We start from the raw sequence: 26,788 nt of genomic DNA on the forward strand, positions 1-26,788 counted from the left end.
ATTCGATTCGATTTCGATTCACAAGCTTGCGATTCGATTCCGATTCGATTCAATATTGATTATTTTGGAAATCAAATCAGTTACAATAAATGGCCATTTTTCCCAAGGGAATCAAATCTCTTAAATGCTGTAAACTATGGGAGTCTAGTTGTAGCCTATAGGCTTCATTAGCCTAATATTAAGGTAATAATGAACTGTTTTGTAGCTATACAAACACTTAAATTACACCGTTATTTATTTTTATAATAAGAAAATATAAACAATATTGGTAAATGGTGGCTGTCAACTTGCCAGATTTATTCAAATATGCATTAAACATTTTTCTAGCTGACTAACGAGTTGATGTGGGTTTTCTGAGGTAAATATGACGATACATTGATTACAAGCTGTGTAACTGACGTCTTTCCACGGTTGAAACGCTGATTGAGCGACTCAATGTGTCATGATCCGGATTTGGATAAGTTGTACTCTATCTTTAACACACTTTCAGATGCTCATTCATGTTTATTTGGCGCTGTGACTGGTATTATTAAGCCGGAAGAGAGATCAGCGCTGCTGCTTCTCCAGAGCGATTTGTGTTTTTGAATTTCTAAAGAAAATGGACGTAATTTGAAATTTGAGACTTTGTTTCATATCAATAGTAACAAAGGACAAAGATATTGCGATTTTTTTTTTTTGGATGCGCGCAGCCGCGATACAATGATCCATTCCTTCAAATGAAACAGGATGACTAATCGATTCTTGAGATTTAAGAATCAATATCGGATCGTAAAAATGAGAATCGATTAATATCGAGAAATCGATATTTATTACCCAGCCCTAGTGTATAGGCTATTTTTGATTTATTGTTTCATTAAGGACATGAGGCCATGATTCTACAGTGTCAAGGACTGCAAATACAGTTTAGCACACTCCAGAACAGCTGAGAGTCTAACGGCCGTCATATCCTCCTGTACAGCACCTATCATGTGGTTGTGGTGGAGGAGGACAGCTCCAGACAGGTGAGGCGGAGGGAGTTGGGTCACATGGAGTGTTTCCCTGCTCCTTCCTCCCACGGGGAGACTCCAGGGGGAGGGGCAAGCGGTGCATCTCATTACTACACCGCTGAGCTCCCACCCAGCAGTTTGCCCGAGGCCACGCCCTTCACCGTGGGGGACAACCACACCTACAATGGCTACTGGAACACACCTCTTGACCCCAGCAAGAATTATATAATCTACTTCCAGGCCTCCAGTAACTTCAGAGGGGTGAGTGATCCCATCTGCCCAATAAATGCTCATGTTTTAAAACACAAACTGTTTTATTCCAAATATCCTGTCATGTAGAGAGAAGACAGTGACTTTTAAAGGAGCATTTCACCCATTTCATTTTATTCATCTTCATTGAAAGTGGGTCATATATGTAGTCAAAATGTAAAATTCAAGGCAATTTATTTATAGAGCACTGCAAAAACACAACGTTTGTTGATCCAAAGTGCTTTACAGATGGTCAAATAAGTTAATAGAGAAATACTACTGATAATAGGCTATTAAGAAAACATTTCTACATACACATACAAATAGAGATGGCATCACTCAAATGCTAGAGTATAAAAATGAGTCTTTAAACTAGATTTATCAGAATATTACTGAATATATTGAGTGGTAATTGACAGGGCAGCATCTCACAGCATCCCTTAGTGTTGCAGCATCTCTATTATATATATATATACTGTATATATATATATATATATATATATATTTGAAAACAATTATGTAGATTAGCGGGAAGTATTGATTGCCCAGGTGCCTATAAAGGCACACAATAACAAAACTGTTGAACCAAGCCTCTCCCAAAAGCTTTCACAGGACATCACGGAGATGCACAAATCTGGCAACGGCTATTAAAGCATCGCTAAAGACTTGGATAAGATACCCTGATACCCTGAATACAAATGTAGAAAAGTCTGGACTGCTGGTACTCTACCCTGGAGAGGGCATATCTGAAAATCACTCTACACTCTTAGAAGAAATGGTTCTATTTAGAACCAGAAATGGTTCCATCCCCCGCTTCATATATGGAACTCCAAAATGGTTCTTTATAGAACCCTTTTTTAAGAGTGTATATAGAACCTTTTAGGGGTTCCAAATACATAGCGCTGATAGAACCTTTTAAGGTTCTATATAGAACCTTTTCTTCTAAGAGAGAAAGAACCCAAGGAGAACAGTAGAAGACCTCCAAAAATATCAATAATATAAACAAAATGAAAACCATGAAAAACACTGTGTTGCACTCAGTGTTGGGTGTAACTAATTCTTAAGTAATTAGTTACTGTGATTTAATTACTTTTCCCTTGAAAATGTAAAGTAAGGGATTACTCTTCATTTATGTGTAATTTAATTGCAGTTACTTCGGATGTAATTGAGGTAAATACTGTGTATAGATCAATTCGATTTCACAGTGATTCGTATGCATTTTATGAGGTGTCTAAATCGTACGACCGCACTCGCACAAATTCATATGAATTATTGTAAAAAATGTATGAAAAAAGTGTGAAATGTCATGAGATCAGACAACAATAGTGGGTTTAACATCAAAATGTATTGTCTGATGCTAAAAAGTATGTTTTTATAATGTAACCTTCTCCACCTTGGTCAGTTTAAGGATAATTCATGCAATTTTATAGTATTTATTTGAAAGAATTAAAACAGATTCATGTCTATCCTTGTATTATTCAGCTGGATGAGATTGATATGGGGTTTTGAAAGTAATTAGTAATTAAAAGTAATTAAACACTTTTTAGAGAGAGTAATTAGTACAGTAATCTAATTACACTGTTGAAGAGGTAATTAGTAACTAGTAATCAATTACTTTTTTAGAGTAACTTACCCAACACTGGTTGCACTTCAACAAAAGAAGCACAGTATTTAGTGGAGCTCCTGAGACTAAAATAATGCCTTGATATATCAGCTGCAAAAATGCTACAATAATGACAGAGGAAAAGTTTCTTTCTCGTCATGACTGGGTTGAAATGTAGGAATCGTATATACGGGAGAGTCTCCCAAACTGTGGACCACCTGGATCATTCTGAGACTTCTTGCACATGTACACTGTACATAATTAACTTAATACGATGGCTACCTCGGATCTGTCCTCGACCCCAGAAGCGTCTTCTCCGGTCCTTCTCATGGATGTAGAAGCTCCAGCCGCCAAGAAATGACTTTTTCTGACATTCCCCAGTGGCTTCGCTCGCATTGATGCAACAAGATACCAATTTCCTATCAATTCATTTCTATCAATGGTAACAATTTATCAGCTTCTTCAGTACTGCAGGCAATGTACCTTTCTGTTCTATTACATGCAATTGCAGGCGAGAGTCTTTGACAATTATGTTGTTGACACTTTGACAAGGTTCATTTGATCTGAATCATATATGTGTCACAGCTATTTGACAATGGCCAGTTCGTTCTGTGAGTGATAAAGAGGTAGAGGTCTGTCAAAAGAGCTTTTACAGTGGAGTGTGTCATCTTCTCTTTCATCTTCACTGCTTTCAGACCAGATCTTATTTAAGTCTATTCAGCTCCTCAACTCTTTGCAAGGCAACACATTCCCCCATCTTCAGCAAATCAGCTATTTGAGACTAAACTGATGGATCTTTCATTCAGTTCTCATCAGATCATTTCTCATTGGAGACATTAGCACATGAACCTGTCTCAGGCATCTCAGCTCTCTTGGACGGTCTGGGATTTTGACTCTCGGTGAGATCAGTGATCCAATCACTCGTGGTCAACTGAGACACATGGCTGTTTCCACTTGAGAATAAGCAGCTCTCCCCTTTTTAATTGATCTCACTCTCGAAGCACAGAGTGTGTCACGCAGGTTTTAGACACAGACTCGTGCTGTGACACTGAATGGATTAGCTGGTTTAGCTGTGTTTAGTTTGGGCTAGAGCTAATCTCTGCTGGAAGATGGTCCTCCAGATGTAGGACTGTTCAACACTTCTTCAAGCCTGCGTAATACACCGTAACCTGTTCTTTATTTGCATTTAACTGTGATATTGGGTGGAGATTTGGGAAATAGACAGCAGACAAGAAAATCATATGCAGAAATAAAAGACATGAATCATTTGAGCACAGCATCACTGCCATTAGTCTGATGTATTGAGGTGATCCAGATTGCGGTACATGAAAGTTTTCACAAGCATTTGATCATCAAATTGTCATTTTAATGAGGCCTTTCTGTATTTTGCATCCTTGTCACAGACTCTGTAGTGTCTCTGTTGTAAAATGGAGGGTTATAGATTTAGAGAACAACACAAACACACTCATGTTGGCCAGCTGTCTCATCATTACCAACAAAACAAAGGAGCCGTTGTATCCAATAATAGGATTGTGCTGAAAATCCCTCCTCTAATGGGAAGTAATGAATACACGATTGACCATAAACAGTAGCGTCAACCACTCTCGCGGCCTGACACACACCATTGAAAGTCAGTTTATTCAAGCACAAGTCGAGTCAAATTCATTTAGGTTTTTGTTTATCTGACCCACACACATTTCCATCTCAAAGAGCCTGAATAAATCTTTTTAACATGAGTGACACCAAATGCGCGGTTATTATTTTGTCAATTATTCCTGATAATTAGGTGTTTACAGTAATTACTCTGACTAAAGTGGCGTACTCCAGCTCTATGGGTTGGGTTTGAAAAAAGACAAATACATTTTAGAATATAACAGAAATTATTACTGAGTTTTAAACCTCATTACATCCCGCACCATTTGTGCTGTAGACTCGAGTGAGACCTTATCCACAAGTTTCCTACGCCCCATGAGGCCTTGCGTCAAAAGTGGGCGCGACTTCCGGTTGGAAGTAAACAAAGCGCGACTTGACATGCTTAACACTCGTTCATTCAACAGTTGACAGTCATTCAAGTTATAGCGATCCAAACCAGCTAACGATGTGGGAACACAACCTCAACGAAATTAAAAAGGGTGAAATAACACTACCTTTACCCTCCGCAGTCGTTGATTGGGAGTATTATAATAACATTATTAATTATCAATACTCATCAAGGCATGGTGACAGACAGATGTGCGAGCTGACAAACAATTAAAATAAAAAATACACACTTAGTCATTGTGCTTTGGAGTTTATTCAAAATTATAAATGAATGTGCTGCTTGAATACATTAACTGGCACATTTGGTATTCTGTCAACACAGGCTTTGATCCTGAGTTTAGGTGTAACATCAGTAGCGAACAGCCAATCACATGCTGATAGAGTTTATAAAATATAAAGAATTAAAAAAAAATGTACACAGGAAGATTCGTCGTCTTTTGGGAGGTGATGGAAACTAACGTTACAGTCGTTGGCAGGATCAGAGACGGGCTCTGGCATGATCACTCGTTTTCAGCTTATAATGTTCAAAACAATCACGTTTAAGCCACTGAATTAGTTTAGTCCGGTTATACATACTACCGCGAACAGCACATGTTGTCCCTGAGCTCCGTAACGACATCTCTCATAAAGATTTGCGTCTTTAAATAGTAAAATAATTCTCCGAAAAACAGCTAGCCTCTTCGCTAACTAACACACAAAATACCATTGGAATGCTACTTCCGCCGCCTCACCGGAAGTTTCACCCACTTTATTTTTTACTGGAGCGCCCCTCGGAAACTTGTGGATAGACCGTATTCGCTGGAAAAACAAGCACGCAGACATCTTTGCAATTGTTGTGTTGTAACTTCTGTTTTTGCGGGAGCTCTGTATATTTCTGTGGGATCATTGTTGAAGAGTAATTAGATTTACTTATTGTTGAGATCATGAGGATTGTTATGTTGGAAGTCAAAAGTCATCAGTAAACCAGGAATAATTAAAAACAGGCAGTTCATTCATAAATCTGTAAGAACTCTCCCGCTGTGGAAAAACAAACCGCAACACAGAAAACAGCAAGGCTACTTAAGGTTAAAACATATTAGCCAGTTGGACAAGCATCTCAAAAACTGTCCGAAACCCAAGAACAAAATACTAGCCAAATACTGAAAAAATAACCCCCCAAAAATGATCCAAACCATGGATTTGGGCAGAAAAAATAACCCAAGGTTTTTTAAAGTGGAATTGAAAAGATGAAAACCACCCAAAACCTGACATAGCTCACTCAAACCCAGCATTGAAAACACTTAGGGAGATGCCCAGCAACTTCTGCACTGGAAATCTCCTCTGACATTTTCTTCAGTGAATTATTAATTTAGTGGCTGTTAAATCACCCCAGAGACACACACGAGTTAGTCACATTTGTGGCTGTGACAGACAGACAGACACTTTCTCATTCTGACTATTGGCCATATTGTAAATGCCACTGGTAAAGGAGAAATCTGAAAGTGATTAATTTTAATAGTGCCCTTCAGTGCTCAACCGAGGGCTGTGAAACACATGTTTTAATGACGTTAAAATGTGGTGGTAAATATGTCACATCTGCACCGCTGAAAAAGAGGAGAACGCAACTCGAAGCTGATTTTCAATTTAAAGGCAATTTACCTGCAGTTCAGGTCAGAAAGGTCTTGACTCTAGATCAATTTGCATAATTGGCACATAAAGCTGCAATTTCTACCTGTAAATCCTAATTTGATAATATGTCTCTATAGCTCATCCTTTGTGTGTGTGTGAGTGAGTGAGTGAGAGAGAGAGAGAGAGAGAGAGTTTTTGATTTTTACAAACATGTTATTAAACAATTATTTCCCCCCTAAAAATACAACACATTCTCATCCAGAGACGTCATCTAACTCACCATCCACCAACGTCCGGCGCTTTAGTGTCAGTTTAGATGCATGAGTCAGCATGAGTTAGATGACGATCCTAGGGTGTCCTCTATGACGCTTTACCTTTATCATCAGAGTTAGATGGTTTATTAGGTCTGGGGTAGGTTTATTACAGTAGGTCTGGGGTAGGTTTAGGGTTAGACCACTAGGAGAGCGTCATCTAAACGTTGGATGTTGACGATCGGTCAAAAGCTTGGGATGAGAACGGGCTGAAAACACAACAATACACTGCATAATTTAAACTACCTTATTTCATAAAAAACAACTCATTAAGTACAGAACACTGAATTCACATCACTGTTCAATATTTTAAAGACTGTTGCATTCATCAGTTTGTAATCATTTAAATCTTGATTTGAACACATTCTTCAAAACTGATCAAAAGTGCTGTCCATTATTTCTCTGTTCTGAGTTATTTCTTCTGGAAATATAAATCGACAATTTGGATTGACTAAGTTCATTACTTGACATCCATATTTCTATACAATTTCCTCTGCCACTTCTAATTTGTTTCTACTCACTTCGTCAGTTCTGTCTTTTAACGCGTGTTTATTAATTATGAAGAAAGTGGATTTTTCCAGATCAGATATAATTCTGATATCAGGGGAAAAGTAATTATCAAATCACCCATTCTGCATCTCTCAAGTAGAGTTTTTCTCTTTGGAGTTTAAAACCCATCCAGTTTGTCAGAAACTTTAGCAAATCTCACTGATTAGCAGACTTGCAACAGTTTCTGCATTTTTTTTTATACCAGGTCCTGTTTTGTCAACAATTTCTTTCAATTGGTGTAATTTCTTTGACAAGTATTTTTAGCCTTGGAGACATCAAGGGGACACATTGACTTTGAGTATACTCTCAATGCTATCATATTTATAAAACTCTGACTAAAAACAAAAGATTAGCTGAATAAATTAGTCTATATATATTTTGAAATTAAATAAAATGACTGACTAGCTTCATGTGAGTGTAATTAGGGTTGTAGCTAAACTGGACAGTGGCTGGTCCAGGATCAGCGTTCCCACCCCTGAGGACTAAATATCTCTGTCACTTATGAGGTTTTATTTAATTTAAGGTGTCTGACTTTGTGCTCTGTGTCTAGCATAATGTTCTTATTTATTTGCTAGGAGATGTCATCAATTTAGGCATTTTAATTTATCCCTGACTGCCTGTGGGATTTCTAATCAGATATTTACACACACACACACACACACACACCCTTATAACACACACTCTCTGTTTTCCCCTCAGGAGACCAGGATCAACTGCATTCGGATCGCTCGTAAAGGTACTTCATTCTTTATCTGCACTGTTTACACGCTTGAGGGCATGTCTCAATGACAGCGCATATACATCAATGATAACTATATGTCCCTGTTGCGGACTCACTCACACTTTGACAAGCGATGAAAACACATTTGTTACCCTAATATGGCAGTCTCTCAAAACGCAAGTGGTGACAGTGGCGCACAATCCAGCCAGAACTGTGATTCAGATATTACATCATCGTTTCTCATTCAAGCTTGGCATAGTAAGCCAACATAATATGAACAGGCAACTAAGATAAAGCTAAAAGCTCAGGGAAGACCGTTCCAAAACATGGTGATCTACCCAGACATTTTTAAGCATCATAGACGCATTTACAAATTGTAAATGCATTGACATACTAAAATATTTTATTTTGGCAACGCCAGTTTCACACAGACTCAGTTTGCAGTGCACATACACTATAACAGTACACATCCCGACGGTGAGATCAGGCTCATCGGGATTTCACATTTAATGTGTTTGCAATTTTAAAATTGTTTTTATCTAAATATACTTATATTGCATTCAAAATATGTATTGTTATAAGTGAATGGTGCTCTGCTGCTTGTGTCTGCAGTGATTGGGGAAGGTCACATTAACAGTATAAGAAATACTGTTTTTCTAGAAATACTTTTTATGACTGATTGCACCACGGGGCTGCTGAATACATTGGTTGATGGACGTTCAAATGTGTGTAATTTTTTTTTTTTTTTTTGGACACATGGAGTAGTTCCAAAGCCCCTTTAAACTTAATTTCCCAGGTCAGCAAAAACTAGCATTGAGCAGCTTTATACTGGCAGGGAAACAAGATTGGCAAGTCTTTTTTATGGATGTCAATGCAGGAAAGGCTTCAGTATGCTTTTGTGAAACAACTTATTTCATTAACAGCCTATTTTTGCTGATATTTAATCTATTTGACGTTTAAAAAAAATATGAAGTGAGCACTATTTGGAAGTCTTTGCGGCAACAACGACACTGTTGTTTTAGAGACGTTTTTGCGACTAGAGTTCAAGATTCAGGAGTTGTGAGGCTGTTTCTGGTCTAATGATCAACATCACCACAGAGAGACAGAGCTTTGTTGAAAGTGAATAATCAATTACCACAAAACTAACTGAAAAAAAAAAAAAACAGTCGCAACTTTCAGACACCTTTTCTATTTTACTGAATCACACACACACACAGAATAGTGTGATACACTGCTATTAGTAAAGACGCTGCTGCCAAACAGAGCCTTGGCTAATTCACACACCTAGCCGCAAATCATTAGCTCAAGCCCATTACCGTTACTCTCAGCTCTAAAATCACATTTCAGCAATGGATGCTTGGAATGAGATATTAAAGAAATCAGTTTTACACAAATTCTAAGGACAAAAACCAGACAGACATCTTGATGATTATTATGGTTTTAGCAGAATCGTTGATGATGGCCTATTGAATTAGTGTAAAATAATGCACACCAAGGCAATAATGCACATAAGTGTTTTAAACAATATAAGAATAGGGATAAATAATGCTATGCTGCCTTCAGTCTGGATATTGAGAAAGCTTAAGACATCCAAAGCGTGCATACGATGATTTTTCTAGGCTTTGCGACAGAGACGTCTCTGACCTTTCACTGCTCGTCTCTGCGAGGAAACGACAAAAATAGCAGTAATGTACAAAAGTCTACAGTGGAATGTCAAAATACAGTGAATTATAAATAAGACTTGTGCTTTTATTCAGGGCTATTGCTGTTAGCGGTTGAGCGAGTGTCTATTTTTACTTCATTATATTGTTAATTAGTTTGTGAGTTCATCTTTATGAAGATACATGGAAAAAAAGATTGTGTTTCCATTACTGGATATTCTATACTCTTATACTACAGCCCATCAGCAGAAATCTTTGTTTTATTTGCCATATTCTGTTATTTAAGTATTTATTTAGTGGATGATATTGTAATTAATGTCCATACCGCGGATGGTATTATGATGCACTTCCATCCCTGTGATTTTTCAAATGGCAATTTCTGCATTTTGAGGCGCCGCAGGGGCTTAAATTAATCGAGAGAGAGATTTCATGCTGTTCTCTGGAGCTGTTTGGAAATTGACTGCATTTATAAGAAGAGAAAATGGAGACACAGAGACCCATAAAATCTGAGGAACACGTTCAACACGTCCACCAGTTTTCTCGAGCCGGTGACTAGTAGCGCATCTGCGTCCCTGGACAGATGTTGAAAGATGATTTATTTTTTTTTTTTTTTGATAGGAAAAGATTTATTGTGTCATCATCAGTTATTTCATTGTTTCTTTCTTGTTTTTGGCTGTCCAAAAGTTATGTCACACAATTTGCGTTATTATCACAAATAAACACATTAATAATAAGGTTCATTAGTTTACATCAGTTAACATGAACTAATAATCAACAATACTTCTATAGCAGTTTTTTTTTCTCAATATATAAGTATAAATATTTTTATTATTTTTTTTTTTTATTATTAAACAGTCAGACATGCATACAAACCAACATAGTGCAGTAGTGAGCAATCTTGTAATTCCATAATTCTTGAAAAGATGATTGAAAGATGATTTCTGATGTATGGGCAGTTTTGTTCCTGGTTGAATAAATTTTTTTTTAAAAATGTTGTTTTTGCCCAAACCGTTTGGAATAAGAGGTCCGACTTCAAGACTGGGCAAACTTTCAAAAATGTGGTGCTTTTAAGACTCTAGACAGCGGCACTGCATGTTCTAGACTGCAACCGTATCATTTTAGAGCTGAAATGATGTCAGTTTTGGCTAAATCTGTGCTATTTTCAAGGAACAGGAAGCCCATATGGCATAATATTCATGAAAGGAGACAATCAGTCATGAAATTGGCTGTAAAAAGTGTATTTTAAAAGTTCAAATAGGACCACCATTCTTAGCTTTAGGAGCGGGACCTCTCCATAAACAGCACAACCTGACCCGCATCTCTGACCTGACCTGACCCGACCCCGGTCTGCTCTCGCTCGCGGGCTGAGCTTCTCCCCTGTGGCGTGTTCATGTGCTGCTTGATGCAGATAAAGCGTCTCTTCATCTCCTCCAGCCCATGCAGTACCTTTAGCAGATTAACATGCAGGAGTGTGCCAGCATTACCGGGCCACAGTTCTTCTAATGCCCATCTGCTGCTTCAGATAATGTGGTGCACTGTAGTATTGTTAGCTATTCGACTGGGAAAATTATATACTAATATTTTTTGACTTTTGAAGATATTAAAATGTATATTTGGATATTTATGTATTTGCTCTGAAATATAGTGATATTTATTTTTTGAAGAATAAATATTTCAGCCACTGTTGTCAGGCGGATATAGTTCGGTAACAGAAATGCACGGAAGTTGTTGGTCAGTATAATTTTTTTTATGCTTTTGAAAGAAGTATCATATGCTCACAAAAGCTTTATTTATAAAAAATACAGTAAAAAAAAACTGTAACATTGTGAAATTGTATTACAATGTTAATATATTAAAATTAGGGCTGTGCAAAAGTTAATTGCGATTAATCGCATCCAAAATAAAAGTCTGTGTTTACATAATATATTTGTGTGTGCTGTATATAATTATTTTGTATATATAAATACCTATGCATGCATGTATATATTTAAGAATTATTTGCGCTTAAATTGTGTGTGTATGTATATATATATATATATATATATATATATATATATATAAATACATAATCTATATTATATAAATATAAAAATGTTATATATGAATAACACATTTTCTTGAATATATACATGCATGTGTGTGTATTTATATATACAGCACACACAAATATATTATGTAAACACAGACTTTTATTTTGGATGCGATTAATCGCAATTAATTTTTGCACAGCCCTAATTAAAATGTAATGTATTCCTAATGCATGTCAAATCTGAATTTCCAGCAGCCATTACTTCAGTATTTAGTGTCACATGATCCCTCCGAAATCGTTCTAATTTGCTGATTTAAAGTTAAGGAAAAAAGAAAATCCTTATTAATGCTGAAAATAGCTGCTGAATATATTTGTGGAAAATATAAGAACAAAATGTAAATGCACAGTATAATTGCAATAGTATTAATATATACCCACTTATATTTTTACTAAAACAATTTATGAAGAAAAAATGCCATGGGGAGTCGGGTGACACAAAAGATCTGATCTACTAAAATGGTTTAACTTCCCAAATATGCCACTGATGCCCCAATTAGCAGTGTTGCTATCTTAAAATAGTGTTTGTTGAGCACATAGTACGTCATTGATCTGATGTGATTTGCTTTTATCTCACAAGCATTCATTATTTTTTGTGTGGACTGTCAGGTGCCTGCAGGGACCATAAGCACGCTCTGGAGGTGTCCCAGCATGCCGAGGACATGGGGCTGATTCTGGGAGCCTGTGCTGGGGGACTGGTGGTTCTCATCCTCCTGCTGGGAGCCATCGTGGTCATTGTCAAGAAAGGGTGAGCATGTGTCCACTCGGATCATTGAAGATCAAATCCAATACTATATTTGCTTCACGGTGTCAAATTACACCAACCACTGCATCGCCCAGACAGTCAAAAACAGTGAAAAACACTTTAACACATCTATCTTCCTCAGAGTTTAACTGAGTGAATTAGAGCTAAACATATTCATCTGCTGTATAACTGCATTATCCACTTTTATTGCATTTCTCCCTGGAATACTTCAATGTGATTGGTCAGCTGTGTAATAAGTGTTATAATTAACAGTCAAACGGTCATTATTGCAAAAACAGACTTAAGTAAGTAGCCAGTATGCAGTATCACAAGTAAAATCACAGTGCTGGGGTTTATTTAGCTATAATGACTGACTGGAAGAGTGAAAATAGGTTATTAACGGGCTATAATGTATTGAGTGTAGGAGCTGTTTATTGTTTAAAAGGTCTGTGACATTGACCTAGCCACTAACCCAACAGCTGGGTAACATAGAAACGACCCAACAAGCTTAAATCTGCGTTTGGGTAAGAAAAAAAAAACTCCAAAAATACATTTTAGAGTGCAGACGTTGTGATGCACAATATAAAGAGAGAGAGTTTGAGCAAATAACAAAGTTCCAAAAAAAGGAGCCAACACAATTACTCAATAATATCGTTAACAAATACGACACTCAGAAATAACATACAATTGCACATTCAGATTAAAATAACATATGATATTATATTATATCAAATATGCGCCTCGACCACCCTACTAACCCTACTGCAGTATATTACCAGCATATAGTTTATATATATATACACCAGTATATTAGAGAGTTATTGTAAAGCCAAGTAATGAAGCCAGTTGTGTTTTTATATTTGTAATAAACTGGCACAAACTACAGACAGTTCTTTATCTCAATATATTTGAGTAATAAGCATATTAAAGCATGTAAAATGAGTAACTATATTTATGGCAGAACACCACAGCAAGTGATTGGGAGCACTTTGACTCGGTGTAGTAATAATATCATCACTCCGGAGAGGAGAGACTTTTCACGAGTGATGATATTACTGCGCCGAGTCGAAGCGCTCCCAATCATTTGCTTTAGTATTCTGCTATAAATTATAGTTATCCACTTTACTCGCTTAGAAAAGCACAACGTTTTATTTTGTGTCACCATTCCTGGTGGAGTCACACTGTCTTTAAATATGGAAAGCGTGGAGGTGTGTGTGGGAAGTTCATAAAACTAAACCAGGCTAACACACTGCATATGTCTCTCTCTCTCTCTCTCTCTCTCTCTCTCTCTCATGCTTTGAAGAAGGGACATCTATTCATACCCCTACTACCCGTAAGTCATTCTCTCTTCAGGTTCCAGTATTTTCCCAGCAGTCTCTGTTGTTTAGCTCTGATATGTCGGAGATTAACTCTCTAAATTCTAAATTCTCCAAACTGTATTTTAGCATTCTCTCTCTCTCTTGTTCTCTCACTTTATCTCTCCTGTAATATTTTAATTCATGTGTGATTGCTCAAATAATGCAGCTTACGGAGAGGCATGCTATTTATTTATCCCTTCAATTAAATGAAAATAATAATAATACTAATAATAATAATAATCCCCTAGGCTTACATTAGAGGAATGAGCCGATCACATCTAGAGACCAGAATATCATGGAGACGTTGGCCTGTTTTCCCTAGTAACTGGGAATTGTTGCTAGGCACTGCATTCTTCAGTATGTGTTTCTCTTTTTGTCATTCGCAGTCTTCTTTGTGTAGTTTGACTCTTGTATGTTTGCAGCAGGAAGAAGGTGAACATAAACAAAGCTGTCATGACATATCGTCAAGAGAAGACGCGTAAGCTGGGCTCACTGGACTGCAGCACGACCGAGCACAGCACACTGCAACAGGACGACCGCACCGCACACACCTTCATGGATTCACACAACTGCACTGCCAAGAGTGAGCACACACACACACACACACACACATGTTATAATATTGAAAATAATCCAGTGGCACTTCAACATAGTAGGTGGCACTATTGCACCTTAATGCCTGTTGCCATCTGTCATAAACAGAAAAGATGATGATGATGATGATGATGATGATGATTCAGGGCTTAGTTTGTGTTGTTGCACAAAATCATAAGGTATGAAAGCGAGACACTCGTTAATAATGGCATCTCCGTCTGCATGTGCTGACCAACAGCTTTTGTACAGCCGTGGTTAAAGGGTTAGTTTCAAAAATGTTCAATTTACTCCCCCTCAAGGCTTTCTGGGTGTATATATGACTTCTTTCAGCCAAACACGATCAGAGAATATCCTGGCTCCTCCAAGCTTTATAATGTTAGTGAATAGTAACTTAGAAATAATAGCACATCCATCCATAAGAGTAATCCATACAGCTCCAGGGAGTTCATAAAGATCCATATTTATGCATTTATAAAACTATAATCACTGGATTCAGGTTATGGCCATACGAAGAGGGAACTAGACTTGTGTACGGACGTTATTTTTTTTTAATAAGGTTATGTTTTGTAATTATAGTTGGAAAAAAATTCATCATTTCGCTTCCGATGGCCTTTTCAAACCTCCTTGAGCCATGTGGTAAATAATGGCACAAATCTGGCTCTATATATTATGTCCCCTAACTTTAACCCCATCCCTAAACAGAAAACTTTAAGCATTTTCACATTTTCCAATAATAATAATAACTTAGTATGATTTATAAGCTGTGTACCTCATGGGGACCGAAAAGTGTCAAGACAAAGATTTTGGATAATGCCTTTTTTGTGGGGATGCATGCATTGGATAAGCGGTTGAGATGCTTCCAGTCAGAGTAGACACTTAACACACTGTAATCTCCATATATTAAAGATCCTCCCATCCATCAAGTCTCCAGTCTCTGTGTTTATCTGTCCTCTGGAACTGATGAGTTGTGTTGTGTGCCAGTAAAGTAAATGTGCTGGCTTGCTCTCTGTCTCCAGACGTCTGCGCTTATGGTGAACTTTGCTTTGCATTGTTGCTATTCTATTCTATTCTATTCTATTCTATTCTATTCTATTCTGTTCTGTTCTGTTCTGTTCTATTCTACTCTATTCTATTCTATTCTATTCTATTCTATTCTGTTCTATTCTATTCTACTCTATTCTGTTCTGTTCTATTCTATTCTATTCTACTCTGTTCTGTTCTGTTCTATTCTATTCTACTCTGTACTATTTAATTCTTTTCTATTCCATTCTATTCATTTCTATTCTATTCTACTCTGTTCTATTCTATTTTATTCTATTCTATTCTACTCTGTTCTATTCTATTCTGTTCTATTCTATTCTATTCTACTCTGTTCTGTTCTATTCTATTCTACTCTGTTCTATTCCATTCTTTTCTATTCTATTCTATTCTATTCTATTCTACTCTGTTCTATTCTATTTTATTCTATTCTGTTCTGTTCTATTCTATTCTACTCTGTTCTGGTCTAATGTATTGTATTGTATTCTATTCCATTCTATTCTATTCTACTCTGTTCTATTCTATTCTACTCTACACTGTTCTGGTCTATTCTATTCTATTCTATTCTAATCTGTTCTGTTCTGTTCTATTCTATTCTATTCTACTCTGTTCTATTCTATTTTATTCTATTCTATTCTACTCTGTTCTATTCTATTTTATTCTATTCTGTTCTGTTCTATTCTATTCTACTCTGTTCTGGTCTATTGTATTCTATTCTATTCCATTCTATTCTATTCTATTCTGTTCTGTTCTGTTCTATTCTATTCTACTCTGTTCTGGTCTATTCTATTCTATTCTGTTCTGTTCTATTCTATTCTATTCAACTCTGTTCTATTCTATTCTATTCTACTCTGTTCTATTCTATTCTATTCTATTCTACTCTGTTCTGTTCTATTCTATTCTTCTCTGTTCTGTTCTGTTCTATTCTATTCTGTTCTATTCTATTCTATTCTATTCTATTCTATTCTATTCTATTCTATTCTATTCTTCTCTGTTCTGTTCTGTTCTGTTCTGTTCTGTTCTATTGTATTCTATTCTATTCTGTTCTATTCTATTCTATTCTATTCTATTCTATTCTATTCTTCTCTGTTCTGTTCTGTTCTGTTCTGTTCTGTTCTATTGTATTCTATTCTATTCTGTTCTATTCTGTTCTGTTCTACTTTTTCAAGATCATTCCATTGGAAAGGAACTGTTAATAAAAGGGAAGGGTTCGGAGCCTGTGGCCGTTCTGTATGCAAGCGTCAGTGTCTTGAACTAGTGGCCAGTGCCAGAGAGATAAGCAGAGGTGTGATGTAGGCTTTTTCATTATTATAGGGTCAGTATACAATAATCTCCATTAACAGACCAGAATTTATCAATAAAAATGTCCCGTGGCCGTATTTCCCACTCACCGCGAGTCACAGTGTCAGGAAGACGAGTCCCTCGGCCTTTACGCTCCACTCCATCAGGGAAACAGCTCCCACTGCAGCTCCTTATGTGCTCCACTGCAGTCTACTCGTGTTCATCTTTCTCTCTATCCACGTCTCAGATGAGCAGCGCAGCTCTGTAAACGAGTCCAGCAGCCTGCTAGGTGGTTCTCCCAGAAGGCATTGCAGGAGAAAGAGTTCTCCATACCACACGGGGCAGCTCCACCCGGCAGTGAGAGTGGCAGACCTGCTCCAGCACATCAACCAGATGAAGACCGCAGAGGGCTACGGGTTCAAGCAGGAGTACGAGGTGAGGCTCCCTTATGTGGGATTAGACAAATATATCTCTACTGGGTTCGCTTTAAAAGGTAATGGCAAACGGACTAATGAGTTTTATAACTCGACTCGAAGCAGAACTGGTATTAGCAAACTGCACAGCTATATTACAGTATGTTAGAAGTTATTTGAAGTTATAGCTATTGCCTCCAAAGTGAAATTAAATACATCTATAATGTCAACATAGATTTGTATATGTTTCCACAACAATATATAGAAACAGAACAACCATTTTCAACATTGATATGAGCACCTAATCAGCATCTGGAGTATTAATACAATTCAGCTTTTCCATCAGAGGATAACACAACATTTAACAGTTTTTTTTAATTGTAATAATATTTGACTATGACCATTTTTACTGTATTTTGGGGTGAATAAATGCAGCCTGGGTGAAGAAAAAATAGAAAAACAACTTCTGAATTGTAGTCTCGCTCTTACACTCATGCTCGAAGTGTGTTTACAGTAATATGGACAGATGCCGACCGTGACTCACACACTCATGTCAGAATGTGACTCCAGAGTGTTCATATCAGATTCATAATATTCCACTTATGTATATTAATAATACCTCCAGTTCTTCTTTGCTCTCATCATGCTTTCTTAATGGAATATAGATATTCTTTTTGAGTCATTAATCTGAACTCGCAAGGCACATTCATTTCTCCTCCATAACGATGTTTTCGTCAGTGATGACGATGACGAATTGATTTTGTTGACGCACCGTTTTTTTATGTCAGTAACATGACAATGACCAGCTAAAAATAGGCCCAGCACCAGATTCACACAACAACATCAACACGGGTTTATCGTAGCTTTTCTACCAAGTCAAGTCAATGGAGTCGGACAAAAACTAGGATAAAACCAGTTGGAAAGCATCTTTTGCAGCGACGTTTGTGTGAGCATATCAGTGAACACCCCAGACCACTCACGTCTTTGTAAACTAAAGTTTAATGCGTTTTATGAATGATTGTGCTAACACACAAAAACAGGGCTTTAAAGGGTTAGTTCACCCAAAAATGAAAATTCTGTCAGTATTTACTCACCCTCATGTTGTTCCAACCCCGTAAGACCTTCGTTCATCTTCGGAACACAAATTAAGATATTTAGGATATTAAAATCGCTCCTGCATACAGTCCATAGGCTTCTTGAGGGACTGGCTCTTGCTGTCCTCGAAAAGTAATTGAAGACATCGTTAAAATAGTCCAAGTGACTACAGGGGCTCAATCTTAAGTTTATCAAACGACGAGAACACTTTTGTGCGCAAAAAAACAACAAAAATAACGACTTTATTTCAACTATTCACTTCCTTCTCCATAAGCCTATAGTCCGTTAACGTAGTGTGATTGCGTAAAGCTACGTCACACGTAGGCTCACTATTGGTCGACGCTGGTCATGTGTGTGTGATGCGTGTGACGTACAATAACAGAAGCTTACGCTATTAAACTAGTTAGCTGACTCGCGCAGAGGGAGAAATAAACGAATAGTTGAAATAAAGTCGTTATTTTTGTTGTTTTTTTGCGCACAAAAGTGTTCTCGTCGTTTGATAAACTTAAGATTGAGCCCCTGTAGTCACTTGGACTATTTTAACGATGTCTTTTATGACTTTTCGGGGACGGCAAGAGTCAGTCCCTCAAGAAGCCTATGGACTGTATGCAGGAGCGATTTTAATATCTTAAATATCTTAATTCGTTTTCCGAAGATGAACGAAGGTCTTACGGGGTTGGAACAACATGAGGGTGAGTAAATACTGACAGAATTTTCATTTTTGGGTGAACTAACCCTTTAAGTGTAAAATAGCGAAATAACCAACACCAAATACAGTGATTACAGTATTCAGGGATTGACTTATTCATTTTTATGTTCAACGCACTCCAAAGTGTCATGTTTGTTTCATACTTTATATTCAAGTATGCATTCCTAACAATCTATATTCAATGCACTTCAGTATTAGATATTTATTTTATTATTTTGTTTGCAACAAGTTAAAGATAGACAGGGTGGTATAAGGTTTGTGTTTACAAATATGCATCTCAGATTCTAGATTGTTAATATTGTGTTACTCATTGGTTCTTTTGTAGTTATTCATTACGGTATACTGTCCTTGTCCAGAAAGGGAATAAAGGCATCATCAAAGTAGTCCATGTGACATCTGTAGGTCAGTTCGAATGTTTTGAAGCATCAAAAATACATTTTGGTCCAAAAATTAACAAAAACTACGACTTTATTCAGCATTGTATTTTCTTCTGGTTCTGTTGTCAACATTCATAAAATTGTATGTAATGGCACAGTAAGCCAACAGAGTTAACATGTTGATCCGTCATAATTGGAGGACGTAATGAGCTTAATCCCAGAAACAGTTCTGACCCATTTAGGACAGATTTTCTTGCTCGCATCTTGTATAAAAGGTTTGGAAGCCACACAAATGTTGCCGTGTGAAAGTGTATTGATCCAAGAAGAAACAGCAACATTGTTTCAGAGCGATGTAAATGATCGATGTGTCTGACAATGTCCTTAGACCTTTTAAACATCATTGATTTCAGGAAACACAGAGATTCTCCAGTCGATGTAGAACTAATTCTGCAAATTATTCTTCTGTTCTCCCTCTGATGTGATAAAGAACATTACTTCTGTCAGATGCGTGTCTTCCTCAGATACGATCGTGTCTCACACAGTTCCTCAGAGACGCCACGGAAACTGTAATCGCTTCTTCTGTCATTGTTTGACTCTGCTAAAAGTGGTTCAAAAACATACAGCGTATTATTTGGTGTCCCGATAAAGCAAACACTGCAATATTCCCTCTCTGGCTGAGCTCTACATGGCCAGAACACTGAACCAAGGAACTAGACCAGCAGACCAGTAGCTTCTTTCACAGCGCTGTTTCCCCACAGATGCACCTCCGTCACAGCAGTCTCCCTGAACTCTATGCATATAGATTCTATAATGTAGACTTTTTAGTGAGGTGTAAACCTGTATTATGCAGTTCTGGCGCCTCAAGCTTGGTTTGTACTCGCACCAGCACGAAGGTGAGCACGCGCCCATTTCACTTGCAAAGCCATATCACAGGGTAAGGAACTCAAGCTAAATATTACAATCAATAATAACTTGTTATGGTTAATTATGAATATTTGGATCAGTTAATTGGATTAAATTGACACGCTGACTTTTCAATCACCTTTTAGAATGACTGTAATTTTAACTGTACGAATGCTATGGTAAAACCGATCAACAGGGGGATGTAGTGGGTCTAATGCTGCATTAACACACGAGAATGAACCTCATGGAAAGTCAAGGGAACATGCTTTGGCTTTACCATTATTGATTGTTGTTTTGAGCGAATTACAATATATTTTTAATTACTTTCTCCCCCACTTCTGCCTCCTTTTTTATTTTGTTTTAGAACAAAGCAAATCTCAAATCTCATTTTCAAACACTCCTGAAAAAAGAAGTGCTGCGGAAACGAACATCTGCGTCCTGATTATGCATCTGCTCGTAAACTGCATCTGACTTGATAAATGCGAGAGCGAAGGGGACTTAATGGACGAGTGGGAGAACGTGCCTTGCACTCATTTTGGGGGGTCTTTTTTAAATCACAGTCATTTAGACGTAATTGCCAGGTGCTGCACTTCACCTGTTTCGGGGTGGATTGTGTGCTAAACAGCTGTCACGCATTAGCTCAAACTATGCAGAATTAGAAAGTACTTGGACAGCTGGAATACGCCGGCAGGCCTCACAGCTTTCTGTGTACATGCACAAACAGAAGGCACTGAAAACTATCTGCTACTTGCTTGAATTTGACACTATCAATGATTTTCCTACACAAAAGAGAGATAAATCTGTTGTCAAATTCCTGCAAAAACACAATACCTGCAAAACTGACAGGAATGCAAAGCTAAATCTGGTGGCCATCTCACAACGGGTGTCATCAAATCAAGACCCCAGTGATGAAGAAGAATGATTTGCACACTGATAGCTTAATTTATTTGCATGTGTTCCAGCTTTACTAAAGGAATTATGTAAAGAGGTAAAACTACAAACATGGCCCCAAATTTAGTGCTGATGGCGATTTGCATGAAGTGTGTGTCCAGCGTGGAGACTGATTCTAGAGGATGCTCTTATATAATGCTCTTCTTTATCGCTTGATCATCATATGATGAAATGCATGCTGACATGAATGCAAATAAATGTACATAAACATCCATTTTAAATAAAATTAAATAATAATAATGAGAAAGAATTCTGTGATTAAAAACCTGTTAAATAGTTATAGGGAAATTTCCTTACTATACCGTGAAAAACTCCAATACATCAAGACATGTCGTGTAATTTTACAGTTTTTGGAAGTGAAAAAGAACGTGTCATCTTATATTTTACAGTGAAAAAAGCAAGAAAAAAAGAAATTGTCATTCCCAGGATCTTCTTTAGCGCCTCACATTTGATGATGTTGCGATGACATGACTTTTTCTGATCAGTTATGTACGTTCATGTTTAATATTTTTGTGTGGAAACCATTTTTTAGGATTCTTTGTGAAATACAATGTTCAGAAGAGCGATATTTATATGAAATATATATATTTTTTTGTAACATTATTGTCACTTTTGATCAATTTATGGCCACAAACTTTTTATTGATAGTAGATATATATTGTTGATGTGATGTCCAACACACATTTGATTATTTCTGCTTGTGTTTGTAGAGTTTTTTCGATGGCTGGGACATCAATGAAAAGAAGGACAAGACCAAGGGCCGACATGACACCCTTCTGGGCCGTAAGTGTTATTCATACTAATGAGGATTATACTATAGTTTGATGTTGTAGTTAAATATTGTTTCCTGTCAGAACACATTGCTAAGATGATAGCTCGGTGCTTTAATATGAATAATATACTTAACATACACAAATATTGAGTACAATGTTTATTAAAAATAGAGGAGATCGTGTCAAAGATGAGCAGGATTTGAATCTGATCATTATTATTATTATTATTATTATTACTGACTAGCATTGTTCTTCATTTTTCTTCTCCTAAACAGAAGACCGCCACCGTGTCAAAATGCATTCTCTCCTGGCTGATCCTAACTCGGACTATGTCAATGCAAACTACATTGATGTAAGTGTTTTCTGCGCTCCTTTCTTCTCTGTGTTTCTCTCACTCCTGCTTTCGTTAATCAAAGGTTACACACACACACACCGCACGTTTCGTTTTCTCGCTGAGAGCGCTGCGCATTGATGAATTTGCAGTGTAGTTTTGACACTAGTTGTTTTATGTGAGTATTTCAGCTATTGGTTACGATCCCAGATGACTGCATTGTCGAACTTTAACTTAACTTTCCTGTCAGGCAGAATCTGAACACGTTGCTCTTAATTTTAACCGTTTGATAGATAAAGACTTTCAAACATGTCTCTGTGCCACATAAAGACTATCTGTGCTTATAACTATCTGTGTTTGAGTCTCAGGAAATCTATTTTGAGTCGTCGACTCGTCTTTTAGTGGGAAGGTTATCCATTGGAACTGAACTATCTAAACCTCTGTAGTTTGAAAGAGTCTAAAGGCATCAGGACTAACGTTAAGGTGTTTTTTTTTTAAGGCTCTGAGTTTTTATTATGGTTTTGAATTGCATGTATTTCTATTCAAGGCCGAAGCTTTCTCTTTTGTTATGACCAGCACTTGCAAAATGAACAGACCTGAATTGCTCTTTCTGGTTTGGATTGTACTCGAGTCGGGTTTTGGCCGATGTTTGTGTACTTCGATGCAAATCTTTGTCACTACACTTTTATAAGAACCAGATATCTTGATTTTCTTCAACTCCTCAATAGCCATTTTCACTCAAGAATCAATCCACATATGATTACCAAAGATTTTTATTCAGTTTTTGATTCTTGAATGCGAATCAATATTTGATGCAAGTTAAATTCACACACCAAATAAGTCTACAAGTAAGACAGTATATACATGAATATAATAATAAGGCAGTGTATATAATTAGACAGTATATACACGAAAGTCACCTTAGTTCACCCAAAAATGATATGACATAATATGAAGAGTGCCATTTGAAATTTTCTTCTAGAATGATCATTTTTATCAAACTTGTATATTTAAGTTCAGTGATTTCACTTAAATGGCAATGATGATTATCTATTAATTGTTATTTAAGTGAAATTACTGAACTTAAATATACAAGTTTGATAAAAATCATCATTAAAATGATAAAAGAAAATTTCAAATGGCATTTAGAGGCTTTTGCATCTGAACTCTTCATATATTTATATACACACACACTGTATCTCATGAAAGTCACCTTAAAAGGATAATTCACCCAAAAATTAAAATTCTGTCATCAATTATCAACCATCAATTTCTTTCTTCTGCTAAACACAAAATACAATGTCAGTTGATGGACCCCACTGATTTCCATATTGTTTTCTTACCCAAATTCTTCAAAATATCTTATTTTGTGTTCAGCAGAAGAAAGAAACACATACATGCTTGGAACAACTTGAATGTTCATTTTTGGCTGTACTGTCCCTTTAACTCATCCAATAGTTGCACCCTTGGGCTTCTGAAACTATAGAAGCATTGAGAATGAAATGTAATATTTCTGAATTGAAATGTAGTATTTTAAATCGTTAGCCCCCTAAACTTGCCCACCCTTAAGGGGTGTCTAAGACGCCGGGACGCTTCTCGTTTGGTGTGCGACCCACCTTTAGGCTGCATCAAATTGAAATATGATGCAGTGAATAACTTTTTACACCTGTTTATTAATTGTGTGCCTAAAAAATGAAAGAGCTGAACAAGAGATTTTTCTCTGGGACGATGGATGGCAACTCATCTGAACTGTAATTCCCAGTTAGTCTGAAGTGAAGTTAGTATGGAGTCTTTATTATTTCCTATTTTCTAATCATCTTAATTAGCCTGTTTCTCTTTCTCTCCTCTTTCACCCATTTCTCTTTCTCTGTGTCTGGGATATCTTAGATTCGGATAAACAGGGAAGTAAGTACTTGTCTTTTTCCTGTCTTCCTATCATCTGTCCTTGACTCATTTATTCTTCCATCATGACTCTGTGCTCAGACCTTTCCTGTCGCTAGCCCTTTTTCTGTCTATGTTGCTTGAGTTTCTTGTGGCTTCGATGATCTCATTGCATCATCCCCTGTAACTCGCAACTCGCAGCAAGGACGTATTAAAGTAATCAAAAGTGACAGTAAAGACATTTATAATGTTATAAACGCTTTTTTCTTGGGCAGTAAATCAGCATATTATTCCCTCAGGATGATTGCATGTTTTCTTGCGTGGCTCGATGTTAAAGTCATGAACAATAATCACGTCGTTTGAATTCACCAAAACTGATTTGCTGAAATGAAAACCCGGCCGGACTGGGAAAGGGAACCGGGATCGACCAGAGGAATAATTAAATAGATTAGCACAAGAATAATTAATCCTCAATGTAGAGATTGTTAATGGTGTGGTCTGTGATTGATGTCCTGATCGTTCTGTTCGTTCAGGTGTTGTGTCAGTCAGTGTTAGATCAGATTTAATCAGGGCCGATTTAATATATTAGGCCCAAAATACGGGACATCCCGGCTAATTCAGGACAGTTGGTAACCCATTGACAGCCAAATTTGGCTTGGTTTCAGCCTATAAGTCTGGACTGTGTTTGGACGGCTATTAGACATCTTTTAAATACTAAAGTGCTTGTTTTTTTGTTATTCACACACTTTTCTGTGTGATTTTATTTCTGCACAAATAAAAGGAAAGGGAAATCAAGGAAATGAATGTTGAAATTGCGTCTTTCTCCTGTAGGTGAATACAGTAGGAGGCCTGACGTTTCTCTAAATCTCTAAATCTCTAAAATAACATTAAAGCTGCTTTAATCTGTGTGTCGGTTTTGCAGTGTTCCTCAATTCTGAAACTGATATGATTTATAAAGCAGAAGACAAGTGTCATTATTCAGCTCAGTGTAATTCAAGTTTTGATCATCAGTATTGGAAATAATAATTAATTATGATAATAAAAGTGTGTGTGAATAAGAGGCTGTAGAGAAATGCACGTCAGGTTCCCATAGCCTTCACTGAGTTTGTCTACAAAAGTTGTTTTCACAAAAGGCTGATATATATCTCATTAAATGCTAAAACCTTTTAGTTGTGTTGGGATGACGGGTTCATATATTTTGTACAAATTTGGACGGATTCCCCCGGCCATCCGAAGAGAAATGCCCATAATCCTGCAATCTGGGCTGGTTAACGTAGTTTTAATCACAGGTGACCCGCGAGATGGGCTTCTTCTATCTAGCGCTGTGATACGGGACATTTCATGCTTTTCATTTGGTGTTTGGCATTTAGAATGAAGTGTGTTTGAACAGAGATAACATTTGCTAGGATTTCTTCACATGAGTAAATTCAATTCTTAAAGCGTAATATTCGATGATACACACATGGACACACCACAGATACATGTGAATGTTTGCTTGTTTAATCAAATGTCAAGTATAAACGCTTCCATTTTTCAGATACTGAGATGCATGTTCTGCGGTCACGTTCTTCACCGCCACACTTAAAACGTTTTTTTTTTGTTTTTTTTTGCTTTCCTTTCGATTACATTTTGGCCTTGAGGTTGGAAAATAATATCATCCATCTTTTCGCTGTGTTTTTTTTTTCTTTTGTTTTATTAAAGAAATATTGAACATATTCAGTAACAGTAGAGTCGCTTGCTCATAATAGCGTTTCACAGGATAGCTTAATCATTTCTTTCTCCTATCTCAGCTTAATGTGCAGAGTCAACTGCAACAGTGGCGTGAGTTTGGAGACAACACTGGCGTGAGTCTGGGATAATACTTTATCTGTTTGTCTGAACAGTGGAGGACAGGGGTGGTCTTAGGGAAACCAGTCATTGTTTTTATGTGCTTTTTTTTGGTGATGCGAGTGGCACAGAAATGACTCACTTCATCTTTAAATGGCATAAGTCCGAAAATAATACATTAATTTTGTTCAAATGCTTTTAACATAACACATTTTACAGTACACAATTTATTGATAATAATCTCTCTCTCTCTCTCTCTCTCTCTCTCTCTCTCTCTCTCTCTCTCTCTCTCTCTCTCTCTCTCTCTCTCTCTCTCAGGGGTATCAGCGCTCCAATCATTTCATCGCAACACAAGGTAAGTCTATATACTCCTGCTACTTTAAAGTCACTTTTGTTTTTGTATTGTGTATTTGTTGATTAAGAAATTGCCATTACGTGTGTGTGTGTGTGTGTGTGTGTGTGTACCCACCCCAATACTTCTACAATGGATTGAATGATTCATATGCAGATATTGTTTTTGCCATTTTATCTTATTTTCTCTCATGACACCAGGCTTGTGCACAATTCAGAATTGAATTGAGAATGACTCCTGAATTCCAATTCAATTCTTGAATTTGAGTTGAATTTGAATTGATATCAAAAACAGGATCTAGAATTACAATTCAAATTTGAACTAAAGGAAGTAGAATTGCAATTCA

The 26,788-nt window shown here is 36.9% G+C and overlaps 1 protein-coding gene across 13 annotated transcripts in view; it reads left to right on the plus strand.

Annotated features, from left to right (window-relative positions):
• Positions 1-26,788, plus strand: part of ptprua (protein tyrosine phosphatase receptor type Ua) — a 162,757-nt gene that overhangs the window by 116,622 nt on the left and 19,347 nt on the right. For 5 of the 13 annotated variants that reach the window (XM_039652466.2, XM_039652464.2, XM_039652467.2 and 2 more), the window contains 11 exons: positions 959-1,247; positions 8,046-8,082; positions 12,424-12,562; positions 13,863-13,892; positions 14,340-14,500; positions 17,078-17,265; positions 21,989-22,061; positions 22,327-22,403; positions 24,270-24,287; positions 26,054-26,107; positions 26,409-26,445. In XM_039652466.2, the coding sequence (XP_039508400.2) occupies positions 959-1,247; positions 8,046-8,082; positions 12,424-12,562; positions 13,863-13,892; positions 14,340-14,500; positions 17,078-17,265; positions 21,989-22,061; positions 22,327-22,403; positions 24,270-24,287; positions 26,054-26,107; positions 26,409-26,445 (1,103 nt within the window). The remainder of the gene's footprint in view (positions 1-958; positions 1,248-8,045; positions 8,083-12,423; positions 12,563-13,862; positions 13,893-14,339; positions 14,501-17,077; positions 17,266-21,988; positions 22,062-22,326; positions 22,404-24,269; positions 24,288-26,053; positions 26,108-26,408; positions 26,446-26,788) is intronic. The other 8 variants (XM_089122630.1, XM_039652469.2, XM_039652472.2 and 5 more) reach the window with 5 other exon arrangements.

Source organism: Pimephales promelas, chromosome 18 (genome assembly GCF_988280905.1).
Source record: "Pimephales promelas chromosome 18, fPimPro1.hap1.1, whole genome shotgun sequence".
Taxonomy (NCBI): Eukaryota; Metazoa; Chordata; class Actinopteri; order Cypriniformes; family Leuciscidae; genus Pimephales; species Pimephales promelas.